Source organism: Genypterus blacodes, unplaced genomic scaffold (assembly GCF_046128005.1).
Source record: "Genypterus blacodes isolate CSIRO-AG114 ecotype Tasmania unplaced genomic scaffold, CSIRO-AGI_Gbla_v1 ptg000139l_1, whole genome shotgun sequence".
Classification (NCBI taxonomy): domain Eukaryota; kingdom Metazoa; phylum Chordata; class Actinopteri; order Ophidiiformes; family Ophidiidae; genus Genypterus; species Genypterus blacodes.
Genome location: NW_027466941.1, coordinates 1,563,655 through 1,580,552, shown reverse-complemented (window position 1 = coordinate 1,580,552; position 16,898 = coordinate 1,563,655). Strand labels below are relative to the sequence as shown.

General features: G+C 43.6%; 4 protein-coding genes across 7 annotated transcripts; 1 reads left to right on the top strand and 3 right to left on the bottom strand.

Annotated features, from left to right (window-relative positions):
* Positions 1-390: 390 nt before the first annotated feature.
* LOC143011898 (protein FAM53C-like) lies at positions 391-5,842 on the bottom strand. Of its 2 annotated transcripts, none has more exons than XM_076164913.1 (5): positions 5,772-5,842; positions 3,596-3,834; positions 3,418-3,478; positions 2,516-3,339; positions 391-2,259 (listed from the first exon to the last, which is right to left on the bottom strand). In XM_076164913.1, the coding sequence occupies exons 2-5, from the start codon at positions 3,668-3,670 to the stop codon at positions 2,008-2,010; spliced, it is 1,212 nt and encodes a 403-aa protein (XP_076021028.1). In that variant the 5' UTR covers positions 3,671-3,834; positions 5,772-5,842; the 3' UTR covers positions 391-2,007. The 2 variants fall into 2 exon arrangements, with proteins under 2 accessions (XP_076021028.1, XP_076021029.1); XM_076164914.1 differs by lacking the exon at positions 5,772-5,842 and adding an exon at positions 5,300-5,753.
* A 421-nt stretch (positions 5,843-6,263) lies between these two features.
* On the top strand, positions 6,264-10,560 carry phykpl (5-phosphohydroxy-L-lysine phospho-lyase). Of its 2 annotated transcripts, none has more exons than XR_012964945.1 (13): positions 6,264-6,388; positions 6,506-6,624; positions 6,726-6,885; positions 6,980-7,054; positions 7,141-7,228; positions 7,314-7,430; positions 7,522-7,604; positions 7,894-8,119; positions 8,450-8,604; positions 8,843-8,932; positions 9,041-9,174; positions 9,503-9,620; positions 9,867-10,560. XR_012964945.1 is itself a non-coding variant. In XM_076164802.1 (13 exons), the coding sequence occupies exons 1-12, from the start codon at positions 6,330-6,332 to the stop codon at positions 9,544-9,546; spliced, it is 1,350 nt and encodes a 449-aa protein (XP_076020917.1). In that variant the 5' UTR covers positions 6,264-6,329; the 3' UTR covers position 9,547; positions 9,867-10,560. The 2 variants fall into 2 exon arrangements, 1 of the variants encoding a protein (XP_076020917.1); XM_076164802.1 differs by having other exon boundaries at positions 9,503-9,547.
* On the bottom strand, positions 10,364-14,203 carry hnrnpaba (heterogeneous nuclear ribonucleoprotein A/Ba). 2 transcript variants are annotated; one of them, XM_076164803.1, is made up of 9 exons: positions 14,094-14,203; positions 13,237-13,620; positions 12,655-12,823; positions 12,416-12,574; positions 12,168-12,299; positions 11,961-12,051; positions 11,679-11,840; positions 11,485-11,570; positions 10,364-11,066 (listed from the first exon to the last, which is right to left on the bottom strand). In XM_076164803.1, the coding sequence occupies exons 2-8, from the start codon at positions 13,593-13,595 to the stop codon at positions 11,500-11,502; spliced, it is 1,143 nt and encodes a 380-aa protein (XP_076020918.1). In that variant the 5' UTR covers positions 13,596-13,620; positions 14,094-14,203; the 3' UTR covers positions 10,364-11,066; positions 11,485-11,499. The 2 variants fall into 2 exon arrangements, with proteins under 2 accessions (XP_076020918.1, XP_076020919.1); XM_076164804.1 differs by lacking the exon at positions 11,485-11,570.
* Positions 14,204-14,329: 126 nt separating this feature from the next.
* On the bottom strand, positions 14,330-16,498 carry nme5 (NME/NM23 family member 5). The gene is made up of 5 exons (XM_076164889.1): positions 16,373-16,498; positions 15,895-16,100; positions 15,631-15,731; positions 15,411-15,529; positions 14,330-15,295 (listed from the first exon to the last, which is right to left on the bottom strand). Exons 1-5 carry the CDS (start codon positions 16,496-16,498, stop codon positions 15,176-15,178), a joined length of 672 nt encoding a protein of 223 aa, XP_076021004.1. The 3' UTR covers positions 14,330-15,175.
* Positions 16,499-16,898: the final 400 nt, after the last annotated feature.

The window sequence follows — 16,898 nt, the reverse complement described above, 5'->3', positions numbered from 1 at the left end:
CGCTTGTCGCGGCCATTGGAAACTTTAGTTACACAGACGTCGCTATGTGCGCTAAAGAGGGAGAGAGCGTTTATATGGAGAAGTGAGGAACTTCACAAGGGACTAAACTACTTTTTATGAAGTTGCAGAAAAATATTGTTGTAGTAGTTAGAGTACGTGTTTTCAAACTGAATATGGTATGAATAGTGTTTACTGGATTAAGTACTTATCTATTACTATTGTACGATATTGGAGTTAAACGGACTCTAACCACTAGGTGTCACTATAACCTGTATTTCTTCAGCATAAGCGAGTGCGCTCCAGAAGTCTCCTTTCACACTGACAACAAAAAGTACAATAACTTAGTTAAAATGGAAGACACGACACGTTTTGGAAAAACAATCATTCCCTATTAAATTTTATTTGTACACAAATTGTGCAACAGGAATAATTCCACCTGAAAACACATGAAAAGTCAATATCTGAAAGGCCACCAAATCATCAGCACTGCCACTGCCTTAATCACACACACTCAAAATTAGCTCCCATGTGTACTTACTGCACCCTCTGTACAGTACATAACATTGTGCCCAATGGAGTCCAGCTGCAGCATTGACTCAGTTATTTAACTATAATAGTGCATGTGTCACTTGCTCAAAGACATATTAATCTGCATAAATATAGATTGCAAGGGAAATGTTGCGCTGTGAAAAAATACCAGAGCACCAGAAAATGTATTTCAAGCTCGTCATTTTACAGTATCATAGTATTACTGCAGACAAATGTGTTCAAACAACTGACGCCTCCCATGAAGACCACAAGAAAGTTTCCCTTTGGTGATGTGGCGTTATGCTTTATGGGCAAATTACAAGAATCAAAAATAGGTGTGTTTACAGGGTCTACATGGGCTTTCAGGAGCTGCAGTGGTATCCTGGAATGTATATTGGAAAAAACAACAAAAGCTTACAGGACCGCATTTTTTTGTAGAATTATGTCATGTTTCGTAATTTGGACTGCTGTATTAGTCGAGTTAAAAGCCTTTAGAAACTTCTTAAAAAAAAAAAAGGTAAGTCCAAATTAAACCCTAATCACTGCAGCACGTGCCACAACAAATTTCTGAAGGGAAATTGAGGAATGTTTACCACCGTCCCCTTTACTGCTGGCTTTTGCAACATATTCATAATATTTCTGGGGCAATATGCATTATTTTCCGCTTGCTTGCTCTTTGATCAGGATATGACTGAAAAAGAAAATCAAGGACGCATATAAATGGCTGATGCCGAGTAAGACTTGTGCACGTAAACTCACATATGGCGCTTTTCCATTGACTTGGTTTAGCACATAATAACGTACTAATCTGTAGTGATATGCTTTTCCGCTTCTGCATTCAGCAGGCGATAACCAAGCTGAACCTCTAAAGTATGCCACACGAGCAAACCTCTGCAGATAGAGTCAAGTAATTAACACATTTCTTCACAGTTGCAGACATATTGTGTAGCCATTTCAAAATTGAACGTCAAACAGAATGAAAAGCGCCACTATCTTCCCACAGAAGGCAGCTACGGATACACACTGCAGAGACTCGACCTCGCACATGAGATCAAGGTGGGCACAGTAGGCAGTGGCTTTAATCATGGCGGTTCTTATTGTATGGAAACATCTTGCAGCAAAGGTTCTGATCAGAGCTGCTCCCCAGTACAGCGTGGCATTGGAATCCAAGCTGTATGGAAAAGCGCCATTTTTTATTTATTTATTTTTGCTCATGCATTTTCATTTGGAGTGCTAAATGGGAAGGCACTATGACACTCTTGTGGCATATTAATTTGAGCTTGTTCAAGAGTTACAATCATAATATTGTATTTTGATATCGGCATCTCATTTCTTGGCTCTTGATTATGAATGCCCAACGTATGCCTTAGTAGGGCAGCAGCTTCACAAGGACTCTGCTAGAAGAGCAGAAAAAGCCTACATGTGTGGTTAAACACGGTGATGGATGCAGTCGATCGCACGGGGGAGCGGTGGGTCAGGTCAGTTCTCTTCAATAAGGTTCAAGTCCAGTTCTGTGCAGTCCCTTTCAAAAACAGACTTTTGTCCCACTTCCATTACAATCCTTTGGCTTTTATCCTCATCATCCTCCTCCTCTTCACTTTCACTTAGTGGTCCAATGCTGGCCCGTCCAAGAAACTCAGCAGGAGAGAAGGCCGAGTGCTGCGCTGCCTGGGAAGGTGCTGAGACCACACAGCCACTTGTGCCACACATGAAGGGTTCTCCATTACCAATCTGGAAAGAAGCACAGGGATTATGCATCACCTCTACTGCTGTGACAAAACAGGACCAAATCTCAGATAAAATGCATGAACTCTCTGATCTAAAGATGTGCAAGATGGCTGCTGCTGGACAGGAACTGTTGCCTTCTAATGAGCAGAGACACCTGCTGGTTACTTCATTACATTGAACAATATTTGTTCACCTTAACAATATGATGACTGAGCAATACTGCAGCTACTTTGACAGCGAGTTGTAGTTTCATGCAAACCTGTGTCATTTTGCTGAAATCGAGCCCTGGCCTGGAGCACGGCAGAACATCCGAGTCATGGCGTCTCTTCAAGCGAGGCTTGCGCAAGTCACAGGGCTGAGAGTGGCATCGTGGCAGAACTGGGCGCAGGTTACGCCTAGAGAAAGATGGTGTGCTGCAGGCTGAGGTGGGAGATTGAGAAAGGGTAGGGGGCTCTACGGCAGACCAGCAGGATGTCAGAGCAGATGCAGGGGAAGGCTGGAGGGGCAGGAGCGAAACGGAGGTGTCCTGAATGTGCACAGGGGACAGGGAGAAGCGGCGCTGCAGTATAGAGCGAGAGACAAGGGGAGCTGGAGAAGAGGAGCAGGAGGAAGGGGTGGGGATATTGGCAGAGCATGTTCCCTTCAGTGTGTCACAGGGGTCCCATGGGAAACTCCATGGAAGTGGCGAGTCAGATGACAGTGCTAAACTAAAGAATGTAGGACTAGAGGAGGAGTGCAGGGAGGATGAGGTGAGGGAGGAACTGGGACCACAGAGTCGCAGAGAACTGGCTGCAGCTCCACTTTTGGAGCCACGTGTGACAGGGGTCCAAACCTTGGAGGCACTGGGATGCCAGTTGGTGCGGCAGCGCGACAGGTCCTCTGGAACGGAAAGGGAGCGGCAGTGGCGTTTTGGAGGAGGTGGGGGAGTGGAGTCCTGGACGGCCTTGTTTGTGATTGATGCACTAAGATCTTCAGGTCTGTGGGGAGGTTCTCCGTATTGCAAAGAAGGCCATAGGGGGTCTAAGCCACTGGAAGCATCAAGAGGCTGGGCTTTGGATGGAGGGTGTGTGACTAAACTGGGCTCTGAAAATGCCAAGAGATAAAACATGTGATAAATATCCTCACAGTTTACAAATGCTACAACGCAATTAACACACTTACCTGGTGCTGATCCATATGTGCTCCATGAGATTGTCGGACTCGAGCCCACTGCAGGTAAAGACTGAAACAACAGTGTAACAACATTTAAATCAAATACTACAACAGTTAAAAAGTAAATCAAAGGGCAGAATTACAGCCATTGCAGATGGAACATTTTTTATTTGGGATTTGAACTCACCACATTCACATTGAATGAGAAAGCCTTGCCTTCCAAACTCTGCTTGCGCAGCTGCTCCGTTATGAGAGTCACCATAATTGTGGCTAGGATCCACAAAAAGGCATTTATAGGGAGGATAAAGTGAGGGGAGTGGGAGTTTAGTTTGTCAGATTCCTGGCGTGGTTTGTGGTGTCCCCTCCACACCTCAACCAGCCAGACCGACCGACTGTCTCACTACGGCACCAACATCTTTGGGTCATCTAGAGGGATACAGATAAGTGTGTCAGTTTGAAACATTGTAATTAACTGCATTTAATCAACAAACATGAGAGATTATAGTCAATGGGGTAGCGTTTGTCATAATATTCAGACATATCCTTGAAGATACAGGTGTAAAGTTCAAAAGCTGCTGATAACACTCACTTGAGAAACCTTCAGGAGGAACAGAATTCATATAGGAGTCTGAATACTGACTACACATTGACACAAGATCCACATGCTTCATCCACCAATGAAAAGCAATGGCAGGAGTTCACTTTCACTAAAGGCAGAGAGCACACATGGACGCTTGGAGCCCCAGAACAAAGAGACACTTCACATTCCATTATGCACACTTAGTAAGTGAGCAGCCATTTCATATCAGAAGATTTCACACAGGCACTGGCTTGGGTAAGTTTGAAGAACCAAAAAAAACTAAATCAGCTTTTGCAATACTACATCAATCAAAGCTAATTGGGTTCAACTAAAGAAGAGACAAGAAGTGAAGGCTGTAAAAAAAACAAGAATGGGAGGGGGGAGGGACATAGGAAGAGAAGGAGGATGGGGGTAGTGTGTGAAAAATGAATGGGCTAGGGGCTGGAAACATACCATAGTTTCTTTGTAAGGGGGTGAGAGAACAAAGTGATCGGGTCTCCAGATTATATAGTGAGAGAGGAAAATGCAACGGCCAGCAACACGGCGACCCAGTGTCCATAAAACTGAAACATTCCCTTGAATGCAAACAGAACAAAATGGCCTTCTTTTTTTTTTTTTTTTTTTTTACAATGATTGAATCTAGGCACAGATTAACCTTTGCAGCACGTTTCGCCCTTCACACTGCTGTACAAATTCCTGTCTGCAAAAAACCCCCACCTCAAACTCAAAGTGAAACAAACGGATAATAAACTCCATACAATGATACTTCACCGTCAACATTGATACAACTTCTGTGCATGAAGGGGTCACAAAACAAACATACACAGACACACATATATATACTGAATCAAGCATGTTTAGTCACCTGTGTGTGTTCAGTACAAATGAGTTAATTCTAAAGCTCTCCTTGAGGATTGTTGGGTGTCCTAACTAGGAAGTGGAGGCACTACTGCTACCAGTTAAGATAGATGTGGCCTTCAGGGCCTTCCTCCTTGTGGCAAACAATGTTACAGGGCCAGCCTGGTTCCACATGCCAGAAGACAAGACAAGTTTGTTCACTGGCACAGAGCTTCAGGCTAACCATCATCTAATGACAGCAGCTACTTGGGCCCGTTTAAATCAGCTCTGCACGTCGTTTACTCCAAAATCAGACTGCCAAAGTTTAATCTCTGTTCAAACCTGCCTATAAAGTTTAACGTGATAACAACTTGGACATGGTTATAAGGCACCAGTCACAATAAGGTGGAGGAAGGTCAATATGTAACAAACGTGTAATATTAACTTGATAAATTAGTTTGATAGCTTGCTGACCGAGTGCGAGATTCAATCACAGCCCGTTCTGCTGCCAAGTCAATAAACAAGCAAATGAGCTTAAGACAGTGTTGCACAGCTCGTCCCGTCTAAATAAGGATTAATCGTTAGCCGTCTGCAGACATATATTGTCCGTTTCAGGCAGCGAGTGGCTCAGTAACTTCAGACTTGCACGGTTCACAGCGTTGAGGCATTAGCCGGTGAGCTAAGTTACATACAACACGATGTAGCCCGTTAGCTGGTTCTGTTAGCTGATAACAAGTGCTCGAACTCGCGTTAGTTTGCTTACGGGAGGTCTGTTATCTACTGGGCTGTGACATGTCATTATACCTTCATCTAACTACGAGTCATATACGTGGAATACTCCAAATAATACCGCCAACCCAGGGAGTGGACCGATAATATAGAGCTAAATCTGCTGTAGCGTTAGCATACAGAGAGCTAGCGTGCTACAGCTGTCCTGATGTATTACCTGCATTCAGTGGTTCCTTAGCAACCGAAAGCTGCGCACAGGACGGAAAGCGCTTTAGCGAGCATTTATAGCTCCCGGGCGATACCATTACAGAGGGGATTTGAAGACTTTCTAACATCAAGGGAACTGTTAACACAACCGTATTTGAGCAGAAAGCAGATTGTTTTGTTCGGTATCCAGTTTATTAATTTGTTCTCAAATTAAACATAATTTCTTAACATTAATTTTATAATGGTTGTTGGGCTTATTTGGCTATTATAGGGCACGTATATGTCCCGTGACACCCCCCACACTACACATTTTATTGTCGAATTGAGTTCTATATATTATTACGGAAAATACACGTATATGTATTGATTATATACCTGCTAACTATTACAATACGTACGCAGATATACACAGACTATGTATCCTGTTAATGCAGAAAGTGTCCGTTTCCGCATGCTCCAGCAAGAAACGCGAGATGGCCCACGCATGCGCAGTAGATGACGCCACTCGACGGTCCGCTATGAGTTGTCACCGTCTCTCCATATCTTCAGCCGCTATTTATGCCAAGACATGGATCTACAAAAACTCAGAAAAGAAGAGACTCTCGAAATGAGAAACCAATTAATCGGGTATGTAAACATGTGAGATGTTTTGTACTTTTGTGCGGATTAAAGCGTTACTTTTGTGCGGATTAAAGCGTTACTTCTAAGTAACGAGTCTAAAGTTCAATGCTTCTTTTATTGCAGGAAATCGTTTCGGCTCTTTTATTCAGATGATCCAGTGAAAATAGTGAGAGCAAGAGGACAATACTTATTCGACGAAAATGGCATGCGTTATCTGGATTGTATCAGTAACGTCCATCATGGTGAACTTTAAATTCCTTTATCATCGAGCTACAGTGTATCAAAAACATGTCACACAACTCCTGTCTAGCGTCCAAATCACGCCCATGACTTCATTTTGCAGTGGGTCACTGTCATCCCAGCATCACAATGGCTGCAAGTGCACAGATGGGGCTCCTCAACACAAATACACGCTTCCTGCACGACAATATAGTCTTGTATGCAGACAGGCTTGCTGCCACCCTGCCTGAGAAACTCTGTGTGTTTTACTTTGTTAACTCTGGGTAAGTGTAAGTGCTCCCTTTATACAAACACAACCCCATTAAATATTCCTGAAGAACCTGAAGTGCATTGACTGTACATCTATTCCTCCAACAGATCAGAGGCCAATGATCTTGCATTACGCTTGGCTCGACAGTACACTGGCCATGAAGATGTCATTGTGCTTGACCAGTAAGATTTCTGTCTCTATGCTACAGATTCATCCTCTAAACATACACTTGCATTTCAATTACAAAGCATCTCTCTCTCCATCCTAGTGCGTACCACGGGCATCTAACGTCCCTTATTGACATTAGTCCATATAAATTCCGGAAACTGTCAGGACAGAAAGAATGGGTTCATGTGGTCTGTAAACAAAAATAACCGTCATTTAACTTGCTGGCCATCATTGGCCGCAGAGTTTTCTAAGAGTGAGTTTCATCCCCCATAGGCACCCATCCCAGACACCTACAGGGGCCTATACAAGGAGGACCATCCCGACCCGGCCCAAGCATATGCTGATACCGTAAAGGATGTGATAGAGGAGGTGCACAAGAAAGATCACAAGGTAGTGTTTGATACAGTACAAGGAAGAGTAAAATCAGTAACTCACACATACATTTACATGTACATAAGTCACTTTTCTTTTTTCAAATCAGGTCTGTGCTTTTTTTGCTGAGTCATTGCCAAGTGTGGGAGGACAACTGATTTTGCCAGAAGGCTACTCACCTAAAGTTGCAGAGTGAGTTACAAGTTCAGTAAGTTCATTTAGTCAAGTCAGGTCCAACCACCTTCATTGATAGCCTAGTATCATATGCATTGTCTCAAGGAACAGACATGGAAAAGCTCCCCAAAACCTTAATGTATAAGGTATTTCCTTAAGGATAACAATATAAGGAACAATAGTGCAGGTATCGACATAGTTGAAATATTCCCTGTCCTTGAACAACCAAGTGTGCAACGACAACGCCTTGTCCCTGTTACATGAGTCACGGAACTGACATGATTTGCTTGTGTTCCGACCTCCGCAGGTATGTGCATTCAGCTGGCGGAGTGTTTGTGGCAGATGAGATCCAAACAGGTTTTGGACGAGTTGGAAGTCATTTCTGGGCGTTCCAGCTGCAGGGGGAGGGGTTTTGTCCTGACATAGTGACCATGGGCAAACCGATGGGTAATGGGCATCCACTTGCATGTGTGGCAACCACAGCAGAAATAGCCAGAGCCTTCACAGATAATGGAGTGGAATACTTCAATACGGTAACTACGGCAGCAAAGTTATATCAATGAATGCTACACTGATATAAGTCTGTCTTTACAAAGTTATGTACGCAATAAAGCTCGTTATCTTTTAGTTACAATCATACCTTATCTAACTTGGGCATGTACAGTTGAAGTAAAAGGCTTTTAATTCCCACAATAGTTTAACATTGTAGTATGTTCTATTAAAGTGATTCTAGTAAGTTACGTGACATGAGAGTATTGCCTTTATTGCATGTTATTCACACACATTTGTAAAGTTTAGAAAAACATTGCTTGTGTTGATCTCTCTGCAGCAACAACTTATTTTTTTCTGCTGATTTCACGCAGTTTGGTGGAAACCCAGTGTCCTGTGTCATTGGCCTGACAGTCCTTGATGTGATTGAGAAGGAGGACTTACAAGGGAACGCCAGAAGAGTGGGAGCACATCTTATAGACTTGTTCACAGAGCTACAAAAGAAGCATCAAGTAATTGGAGATGTACGGTATGGATGCAGTTATGCTTATTCTAAGTTAAGGTAGTAAAGACCAGAGTGCATAACCACAGCATTCTGAAAAGTATTGTCTATCGGCTTGGCCATCTCTGAGATACTGTCTGCTAAGGTCAAAGAATAAATGATTGTATATGTTTGCATGTCAATATACCTGGTTGTGCATATACGTCTATACATTTCTGCAAGCATCGCATTAAAATGTAACATTCACGCTTACAATATCCTACAGAGGAGTAGGACTGTTTGTGGGCCTGGAGCTGGTGACTGACAGGGATAAGAGGACTCCTGCTACAGAAACAGCCGCCACGGTGGTGAAGAGGTAAGATGCAACGGCCACCTAATGCCACGCATCACAGTTTCATTACAATGTCTCATCTCTGTGATCGATCAGTATCAGAAAAGAGAACACTTGTGTCTACTGTGTCAGGTTGAAAGCGGAGGATCGAATCATTGTGAGTACAGACGGGCCCTACGAGAGTGTGATCAAGTTTAAACCCCCTATGTGCTTCACTATGGAGGACGCACAGCTGGTGGCACATAGTATCGACCGCATCCTCACAGGTAGGATAGACGTAACATTAGTCATACCATTAAAGCCTGCATTGCTGTCGACTTTCAATTATTCAAACAATAGAAATTGCATCGGTCTGTCTACTTGTTGAAGGTGTGTCTGGCACAAACCACCTCTTAACAAGACATTCCCAGCCTTTAAGTCCCATATAAACCTACACCTACATGTCAACAAAACTTGGACATACCAAACCTATTAGCCAATGTTTACTTGTCTGTGTTGTGTTTCTGTGTTTTGATGCCACAGGAAGTTGTGAAGGTGTAATTCTGAACACCAATGTTGACATTAAATGCTGATTGAACATTTTTCTTTCCACAGACATGGAACCAAGTGGCCTTGGAGTGGAAAAGGAAGACATTTAAGGTCTGCTACACCTGTAGAAAAATGTTTAATTGCATCAGACATTGTCAGGTGGTCACATTCGTAAAGTTCAGAGGTAGATATGAATGTAGTTTATACTTGATGTTCCAGATCATGCAAACCCAACTCACTTCGCTTGGCAGAGCATGTCGCCATCTTTAGCTCACCCATGTCACCAACACTGTTTTTCAATGGCTCATATCCCTCACCTCATTATTCATACTTAATGCTAGACCTTTCATTCTGGATCCTGGAGTCAATGTTGGTGTTAAACCTGTTTCTAAACAGTGCATTTAAAGCGACACAATCTCTTCTCCCCCAGCCAATTGGTGACACTTGCTCCAGGTGATCTGGATCGTCGTATGTGGATGACTGCTGCAGGCAATGTCCATCCTGAAGATCATCAGTCACACGGCATTAATGCCCAAATGCTAATACTTTATCCCCGGCAGACTAATAAACATTGCAACACTTTCAACCTGTTTGTTATTTTACCCACAGTGACAGAATGTTGATCAAATCTTGTCTTAATACTTGTGGCAACATGTTCTTCATACAGTGTATTCAAAACACGCACTTACCAGAACACTACCTTTCACTCCTTGACACTTGCACAAAAATGCTCAAGTACAGCACCTTCACATCTAGTGGGGGGGTGATTATTAAGTTATCCTGCAGGTAGCCAAGCCCTCTGCCATGGTTTATCAGAGAGGCATCCATAGAGACATTAACTTTACTCCAGACAAAAACAAGCAAGCCATTTAACAGTACAAAACATTTAACATTAACTTTACAAATAATAACCAAAAGATCCAAGTGTAATATAAACCAAAAGTTTATTTCTACCAATTTGCCCAAGACACTAGAGGAATGAGTTTCCAGTGAGAGAGGGAGTGCCCTCTTACAATAACAGGCTTGCGTTCGGCTGTATCATAACACTAGTAAAGCCACTTAAAATTGCAGATATGATGGGGGAAGAATCTCCTTTAAAAGCCAAAAAAAAAAGAAAAAAGAAATGCTGGTTGTCTTCGTCTACTTCACCTTCAGCAAACATTCACTTGACACTTACAATGAACCCTTTGAGTTTTTTAAATCCCTTATTTTGTTTCACCCCACAACTGAAGCCATGCAACTCGCATCCAACACTCAGCACGGGTGAAAAGAACTAAAGATCTAGAAACACCAAAAGAAAAAAAGCAAAATTGTTTTATTCATAAGCTTCAAAAGCTCTTGCTCCTGCTTGTTGGTAAATCCAGTAGACATGTAAAAATACAACCATACAATACATTAGATTCAAAAAGGTACCAAAAAGTACAGTAAAAATAACACTTCCATCACTGGAAATGTAAATGGACACAAAACAATATAAAATAAAAAGTGGAAAAGTGACATTTGCTTCCCCAGTTCCTCACTTGATCTGTACAAATGGAGCATGAGTCCAAATTTCTGCCAACTCCAAAGGAAAAGCCAGAGCCCATGTTCGCTGTGGTCAGACCATCGATTTTTCTTATTTACTTTAGACCTTAAGAGAAAAACATGTTGCTTAGCGTTACTGAGAATAAACCAAATATTGGCATGCAGTTACACATAAACAGACAAGTGCATGAATGAGTTTGACAGGTCAGTGAATGGACAGACAAACCGGGGAGAGGGGGGGGGGGGGGGGGACACGAGCTGTTACAAAGAGCACCCCAGTGAAAAGGCCGTACTCCTAGTCTCAAACCACCAACTCGATCCTTATTGATTGTACAAATGCATCTAATAATGGCTGAAGTGGAATGGATCATCTTTAAAGATTACAGACCCCACGGCTCGGCATGCCCTGACCCCAACACAGTGCTTGAATGGATGTAGATTAGATGGAGAACTTTAGGCTCTAAAAGGCACCAGTGGTTACAGCTATGTTCTCATACTACCACGGATGATGCAAAAATGCATACCTGCACTATGTGTGATCAGTATGGCTTGTAGCTATTCTGGTGGCCTCCACGTCTTGGAGTTTTCCCATAGCTTGTATTGCCCTGGTCTGGAGGACAAGAGAAAAAGGGACTGAGTTCTTCTGTACAACAAGGAGGACCAAGAAAATAAAGTTTCTCTCATTCTGTTTCGTTCCCTGGGGGCACTTATCGCTTACTGTAATCGTAGCCACCCCCATAGCCGTAATAACCAGCAGAGTAGTCATAGTTGCCGTAGCCGCCATATCCGTAGTTTTGCTGTCCATAGTTGTAGCCGCCCTGGTTGTAGCCGCCCTGGTTCCAGTAGTTGTTGTAGCCCTGGTTCCAGTTCTGGCCCTGGCCTAAAAGTAACCGGTTACAACCGTGTCAAACCTCTACAGCACAAATGTTTACTAGTAAAAGCTAAAAATCAGAGTCTAGTAGCGTGCGCGCACATACACACACACAGGCTGGTCACTTACCTCCACGGCCCCTGCCACGGCCCCCGTATCCACGGGCACCGTACTGCTGCTGCTGGTACACGTCTTTGGGTTGGGCTATCTTTATTTCACACTACAACGACACGTAAGACCACATCACACTCTGACAGGACTTCACAAAACCAGATGAAGACAGTGTGATAAAACCAAAACCAGCTGCAGGCGTAGTGAGATATGCAGAGTATTTACCTTGCTTCCACTGACGTTGTGGAACTTCTTCTCCATTACTTTCTTGACCGAAGCCTCATCTTTATATGTGATGAATACAAATCCCCTCCTCTTCTCCGTCTTTGGATCTTGTGGCAGCTCAATTGTCTCAATCTAAAAGGAAGGGGGGGGGGGGGGGGGGGGGCGGTGACAGGAAAAGATGATGCAAACGTTCCTGCAGCAACGCAACAATAAATACACACAGACAAACAACTCCACGTTCACCGTACCTCTCCAAAGGTGCCAAAGTACTCCTGAATGACCTCCTTTGCAGTGTCTGGGTTGAGACCCCCAACAAAGATCTTCTTGACTGGATCCTTCTTCATGGCCATGGCCTTCTTAGGGTCAATCTGTCTACCATCAAGCTTGTGCTCCTTCTGTTCAAGAACCTGAAGAAAACACCATAAACATTAAAAACCTGTCCCTCTTACCAAACATCACAGAGTAACCCTGTGCCCTCTGCGCTCACCTTGTCTACACTAGCTGCGTCTTTGAAGAGAATGAAGCCAAAGCCCCGTGACCGGCCTGTCTGCTGGTCCATCTTTATGGTGCAGTCCGTCACCTCGCCAAACTTAGAGAAGTAATCTTTCAAATCCTTCTTGCTTGTATCCCAGCTGAGACCACCGACAAACATTTTCCTGAGAAAGTAAACAACGAATGCACCATAAGTCACAAATTAAAGCATGTGTGCGTGTCTGGGTCGGAGGGGGTGAGAAAGGGAGTCAAGTGTACACACTGTTCTAGGCCATCTGTTGACCCTAGTGGCACAGTGGGGGCCCATTCCGGTCCGCTACGTTAGCCCTTTAGCATTTTAGTCACAAACAATCAATATATTGCAAAGTATAAGCTTGCTACAATAGCGGGCGTCGCATGCAGAGTGATGCACAGAAAGCTTTAACATGATAGATTGGAGGCCTGCTTAAGTGCCCATCCCCCCTCCGCTCTGCACATGGCGCCAACAAAGGCCGGCTGAACAAAGAAACATGGCATACCACCGGCGCCTTTACGTTCATCGTTTTCACACACACAACCATCAACGTTAGTGACTCACCCCGCGTCCTCTTCGCCTTTGCTGGCGTCGATCTGGCCGCCCTCTGAGCCGCCGTTCTGCCCGTCGGCCGATTCGGGCCCTTCGCCGCCTTCTTCTTCTTCTTCTTCTTCTAATTCCTCATCTTCACCTCCTTCTACTTCTCCTCCGCATTCGTTCTCGTTCTCATTCTCATTCTCATTTTCATTCTCGTTTTCGATCTTGATCTCGGTCTGGTTTTCGTTTTCGTTCTCATTCTCATTCTCGCAGTCGGCTTCGCACTCGTTCCCCTCTTCTTCGGTCTGTCCGGCTCCGTTAAAATCGTCGTCGCCTTCGTGGCCGTTTTCTGACGTTTCCATGTATTGCTGCTCGATCTCAGACATTTTAAACTAATGTGATTCCTTATTCCTGGAGGAGAAGAAATGAAAGCGGTTACTCACTCGCTGTCTTCATTATATAATCATACCCGTGCACGCTTCGCCATTTAGCCTGAGCCAATACATGCATTTCCCACCATTTTGGCCGGCACGAACGCCCGCTATACATTCACGGAGAGCCGCTTCTTCTCTTAGGCTAATGGCGGCGCAGCTAGCTCCCAACATTAGCAACCACCCGACATTTACCGGTGAACTCCAGCAACATGTACATATTTGAAGCGACCCAACAGTCTGTAACGCGGAGATTAGACGCCGCCGTCTAGCTCGACACTAATTCAGTTACGTAATGCGAAGGCCGTGCTCGCCGTATCGCCGGGCCGTTCTACTTTAACCACAATATAACGCATCAATGAGAGAAATAATGATGCTAATACAACATTCAGACTACTCGAGGGTTCGCACAATGCATAAAATGGTGCAAAGAAAGTCTGAAAAGCTGCTTACTGATGACCGGAGAGCTCTCTTCAAGATGGATTCTCCCACACGACGACAACTCGTGGTTGGTTTTCTAGAACCGGTAGAGAAAAAAACCGACACTTCTACCAGAACGGAATCTGATTGGCTGAGCACCGCTATCACTCACAGAACGAGCCAATCACATTTGCGATGCTTTCTTTTTACACAACACACTCACGCCCCGTTATACACAGGAACTCCGAGTACCTTTCTGTACCGAGTGTACAAGATTCGAACACTACTCGGTATTTTACACGTTCAAAGTAACAATACGAAGCCCACAACGCTAATGTGTCGAATCCTTGACGACGTCAGTGTGACAATTACACTGATCGGCTTATCTGCGATTTACTGAATGAATATGATTGCTAGAGTTTACGAGTTTACTCACGTGTGTTTCTGCATCAGAAAGCTACAGAGGAACACGTGAGTAGATTTAAACGAAACGCTCCCATTGAGCTAAATCTAGTACAGCAATAAATAATAACCGTTAAACCCGGTTACCTTACGTTCATTTATCCAGACTGTACCACTGAGGTGTAGGTTCAACTATGTGCTACTGAATGGAAACACTGAAGTTATGGTTTTCATTGAAAGAATATTCACTTGCTTCACCTATGCAGAAATCAGAATTCCAAAGTCAGCATGCAGCTCTTAAAAACCTTCCCCGAAGCTGCTACCACCACCCACAGCTATTCATATACAGTTATTCAGTTCTCTTTACATGTAGTCAGTTTTTATTGCTTTTAGTATGTTGGAAGGTGATCGAACGAAACATCCAAAAACCTTTCTCACTATAAGAACTTTTGACTAAGCAGAGACACACAATGCTAAAACAACAATTTACTTCAATTCAATCCATTTTAACAACTGAATATTTACTTTATACATTTATATATACACTCACAATATGTGCAGATCCACTGGCTGGAGGTTTTTGATACTGTAATCAACTCAACTGATATTTTCCACTGTTCATGTCATTCGTCATTAATACTAAATTGTTCTTTCATGACATGACTGAATGCAAAAAATGCCTGAAGTTCACATAAATCACTCTCTGGACAAATCTAAGTCATTTTCATCCCTGTGTTTTCATATTGTTGTACTTGTGTTTCCTCTTGGATGGCTCCGTCATATATCCCAGGCTTGTTTGGATTGTTTTTGATCAGCCAGTCAGCAAGCCAAATCTATTGAAAACAAAAGTGTATGAATGAAAGCACAACACCGGCACTGTGTTGCAATAGTAACACCTCAAAGGAACAAGTTCTGTATCTAGCTGATGAATAAGTCTGTAATACATACAGAGGGGACGAGCGGCTTGTGCTTGCAGAGCTCAGTAAGCCCCAGTACCAGAGTGGGGTTCACATATTTGCTCAGGTACTCATCCGATGTCTCTTTGGTGGGAAGAGGGTCAACCACAGCTGCAGAGCGACAAAGTGTACAGAGTACAGAATGTCAAATGCCAATATTTACTAGTTAGCTGTAAGTGTGTGTGTGTTTGTGGGAGTGGTGTTTGACTTACAACTCGGAAACATGAATTTGATCTCCCGCTCTGCAGCATCACGTGACTCACTACCGTGTACTGCATTCCTCAGGTCAGAAGTGCCATACTTTGCTCTCAGACTGTGGAAGTTATAAAGCAATTTTGAAAGGAATCCTGCTGTGTTTTTCATAACAGCAAACTTTTATCCATCTTCATTTAACAAGATCAACAAATGATGATGTCTTTTGCCATCAGGACACTGGGAGCGAGAACATAAGATTATTGGAGTTTAGACACACTGACCATTTTGGATGACTTTCTTTGGCCTCTGTGCTGTTGGCAGGCCCCATGATGGCCATCCAACGGGAAATGGCGTTTTCTCGAGCCAGACCCAGGGCCATGATGGGACCGGAGCTCATAAAGGCAGTCAAGCTGGGAAAGAGGGGTTTTCCGTAATGTTCTGCATAGAAGTCGCTGCATTGCTCTGGACTGAGCTGCAGCCTCCGCTTCTGCTCCAGAAAATATGCATTAGCCTTGAAATTGTGACTCTTTCAGAAGCAGCTGAGAGCTGAGAGCAGCTTTTTACAAGATATTTCATGTATTAACTGGCCTAATGCCACTTGTGTATGGTAAGAGGTATAGGTGCTTTAATTGGGAATTACAATTTTTTGTCCCAGAGCACTTCACCTTAGCATCAAGTTATAAACCCTAGGAAAAGTTACATTTGTTAGTTTGATATCCTTGTAAGTTCCACACTAACTTTGTTTTCTGCCACACTTACCTGCATGACAGTGAAGCCTGCTTTGAGGATAATGTCCTCGATCTCCTCCGCTTTGTGGATGGCGTTCGGCTTGATGAGTGCCAGAGTTCTCTCCACACAAATGCGAGGCTGTGAGGCTCCGGCCATTCTCCTCGGTGTAGATGTTAGCGCTGGTGCCAATTCAAACGCTGATATGTTCGGGGTTGTATAGCGTCAGAAAGCTATGTTTAATACAAGAGCTACCTATGACGTCATATAGCGATATCAAATACGAGAGCTACCAACACTTGAACCAAGCGCGCAGACAAGTGAGAAACGCGTATAATCACACGCACAGAAAAGAGATCGGACCCTCGTTTCAATCAAACATCAGACGGTAGATTGTTCGGTAATGGATTCAGTCAGCAATTCACAACTTGGTAAGAATCCAATTGCCGCGAGTACCTCTCAAAAAAATAATGGCAACGCGTTGTTTACTGTTGCTAAGATACCCACACACCTGCCTACGGTAACACAAAAAGGACAATAAATAGCGGACAAACTGCAC

What these genes read in the sequence shown, in the direction of transcription:
- LOC143011898 (XM_076164913.1), bottom strand. Translation starts at nt 3,670, where the DNA reads ATGGTGACTCTCATAACGGAGCAGCTGCGCAAGCAGAGTTTGGAAGGC. An exon ending in TCTCATTCAATGTGAATGTG is followed by an intron (nt 3,479 to 3,595) that starts GTGAGTTCAAAT and finishes CTGTTGTTTCAG; the next exon opens with TCTTTACCTGCAGTGGGCTC. An exon ending in ATTTCAGCAAAATGACACAG is followed by an intron (nt 2,260 to 2,515) that starts GTTTGCATGAAA and finishes GCTTCTTTCCAG; the next exon opens with ATTGGTAATGGAGAACCCTT.
- phykpl (XM_076164802.1), top strand. Translation starts at nt 6,330, where the DNA reads ATGGATCTACAAAAACTCAGAAAAGAAGAGACTCTCGAAATGAGAAAC. An exon ending in ATGAGAAACCAATTAATCGG is followed by an intron (nt 6,389 to 6,505) that starts GTATGTAAACAT and finishes CTTTTATTGCAG; the next exon opens with GAAATCGTTTCGGCTCTTTT. An exon ending in CAAGTAATTGGAGATGTACG is followed by an intron (nt 8,605 to 8,842) that starts GTATGGATGCAG and finishes AATATCCTACAG; the next exon opens with AGGAGTAGGACTGTTTGTGG.
- hnrnpaba (XM_076164803.1), bottom strand. Translation starts at nt 13,595, where the DNA reads ATGTCTGAGATCGAGCAGCAATACATGGAAACGTCAGAAAACGGCCAC. An exon ending in ACGCAGCTAGTGTAGACAAG is followed by an intron (nt 12,575 to 12,654) that starts GTGAGCGCAGAG and finishes TGTTTTCTTCAG; the next exon opens with GTTCTTGAACAGAAGGAGCA. An exon ending in CCGTGGCAGGGGCCGTGGAG is followed by an intron (nt 11,841 to 11,960) that starts GTAAGTGACCAG and finishes GGTTACTTTTAG; the next exon opens with GCCAGGGCCAGAACTGGAAC.
- nme5 (XM_076164889.1), bottom strand. Translation starts at nt 16,498, where the DNA reads ATGGCCGGAGCCTCACAGCCTCGCATTTGTGTGGAGAGAACTCTGGCA. An exon ending in CAAATTCATGTTTCCGAGTT is followed by an intron (nt 15,530 to 15,630) that starts GTAAGTCAAACA and finishes GTCGCTCTGCAG; the next exon opens with CTGTGGTTGACCCTCTTCCC. An exon ending in ACAAGCCGCTCGTCCCCTCT is followed by an intron (nt 15,296 to 15,410) that starts GTATGTATTACA and finishes TGTTTTCAATAG; the next exon opens with ATTTGGCTTGCTGACTGGCT.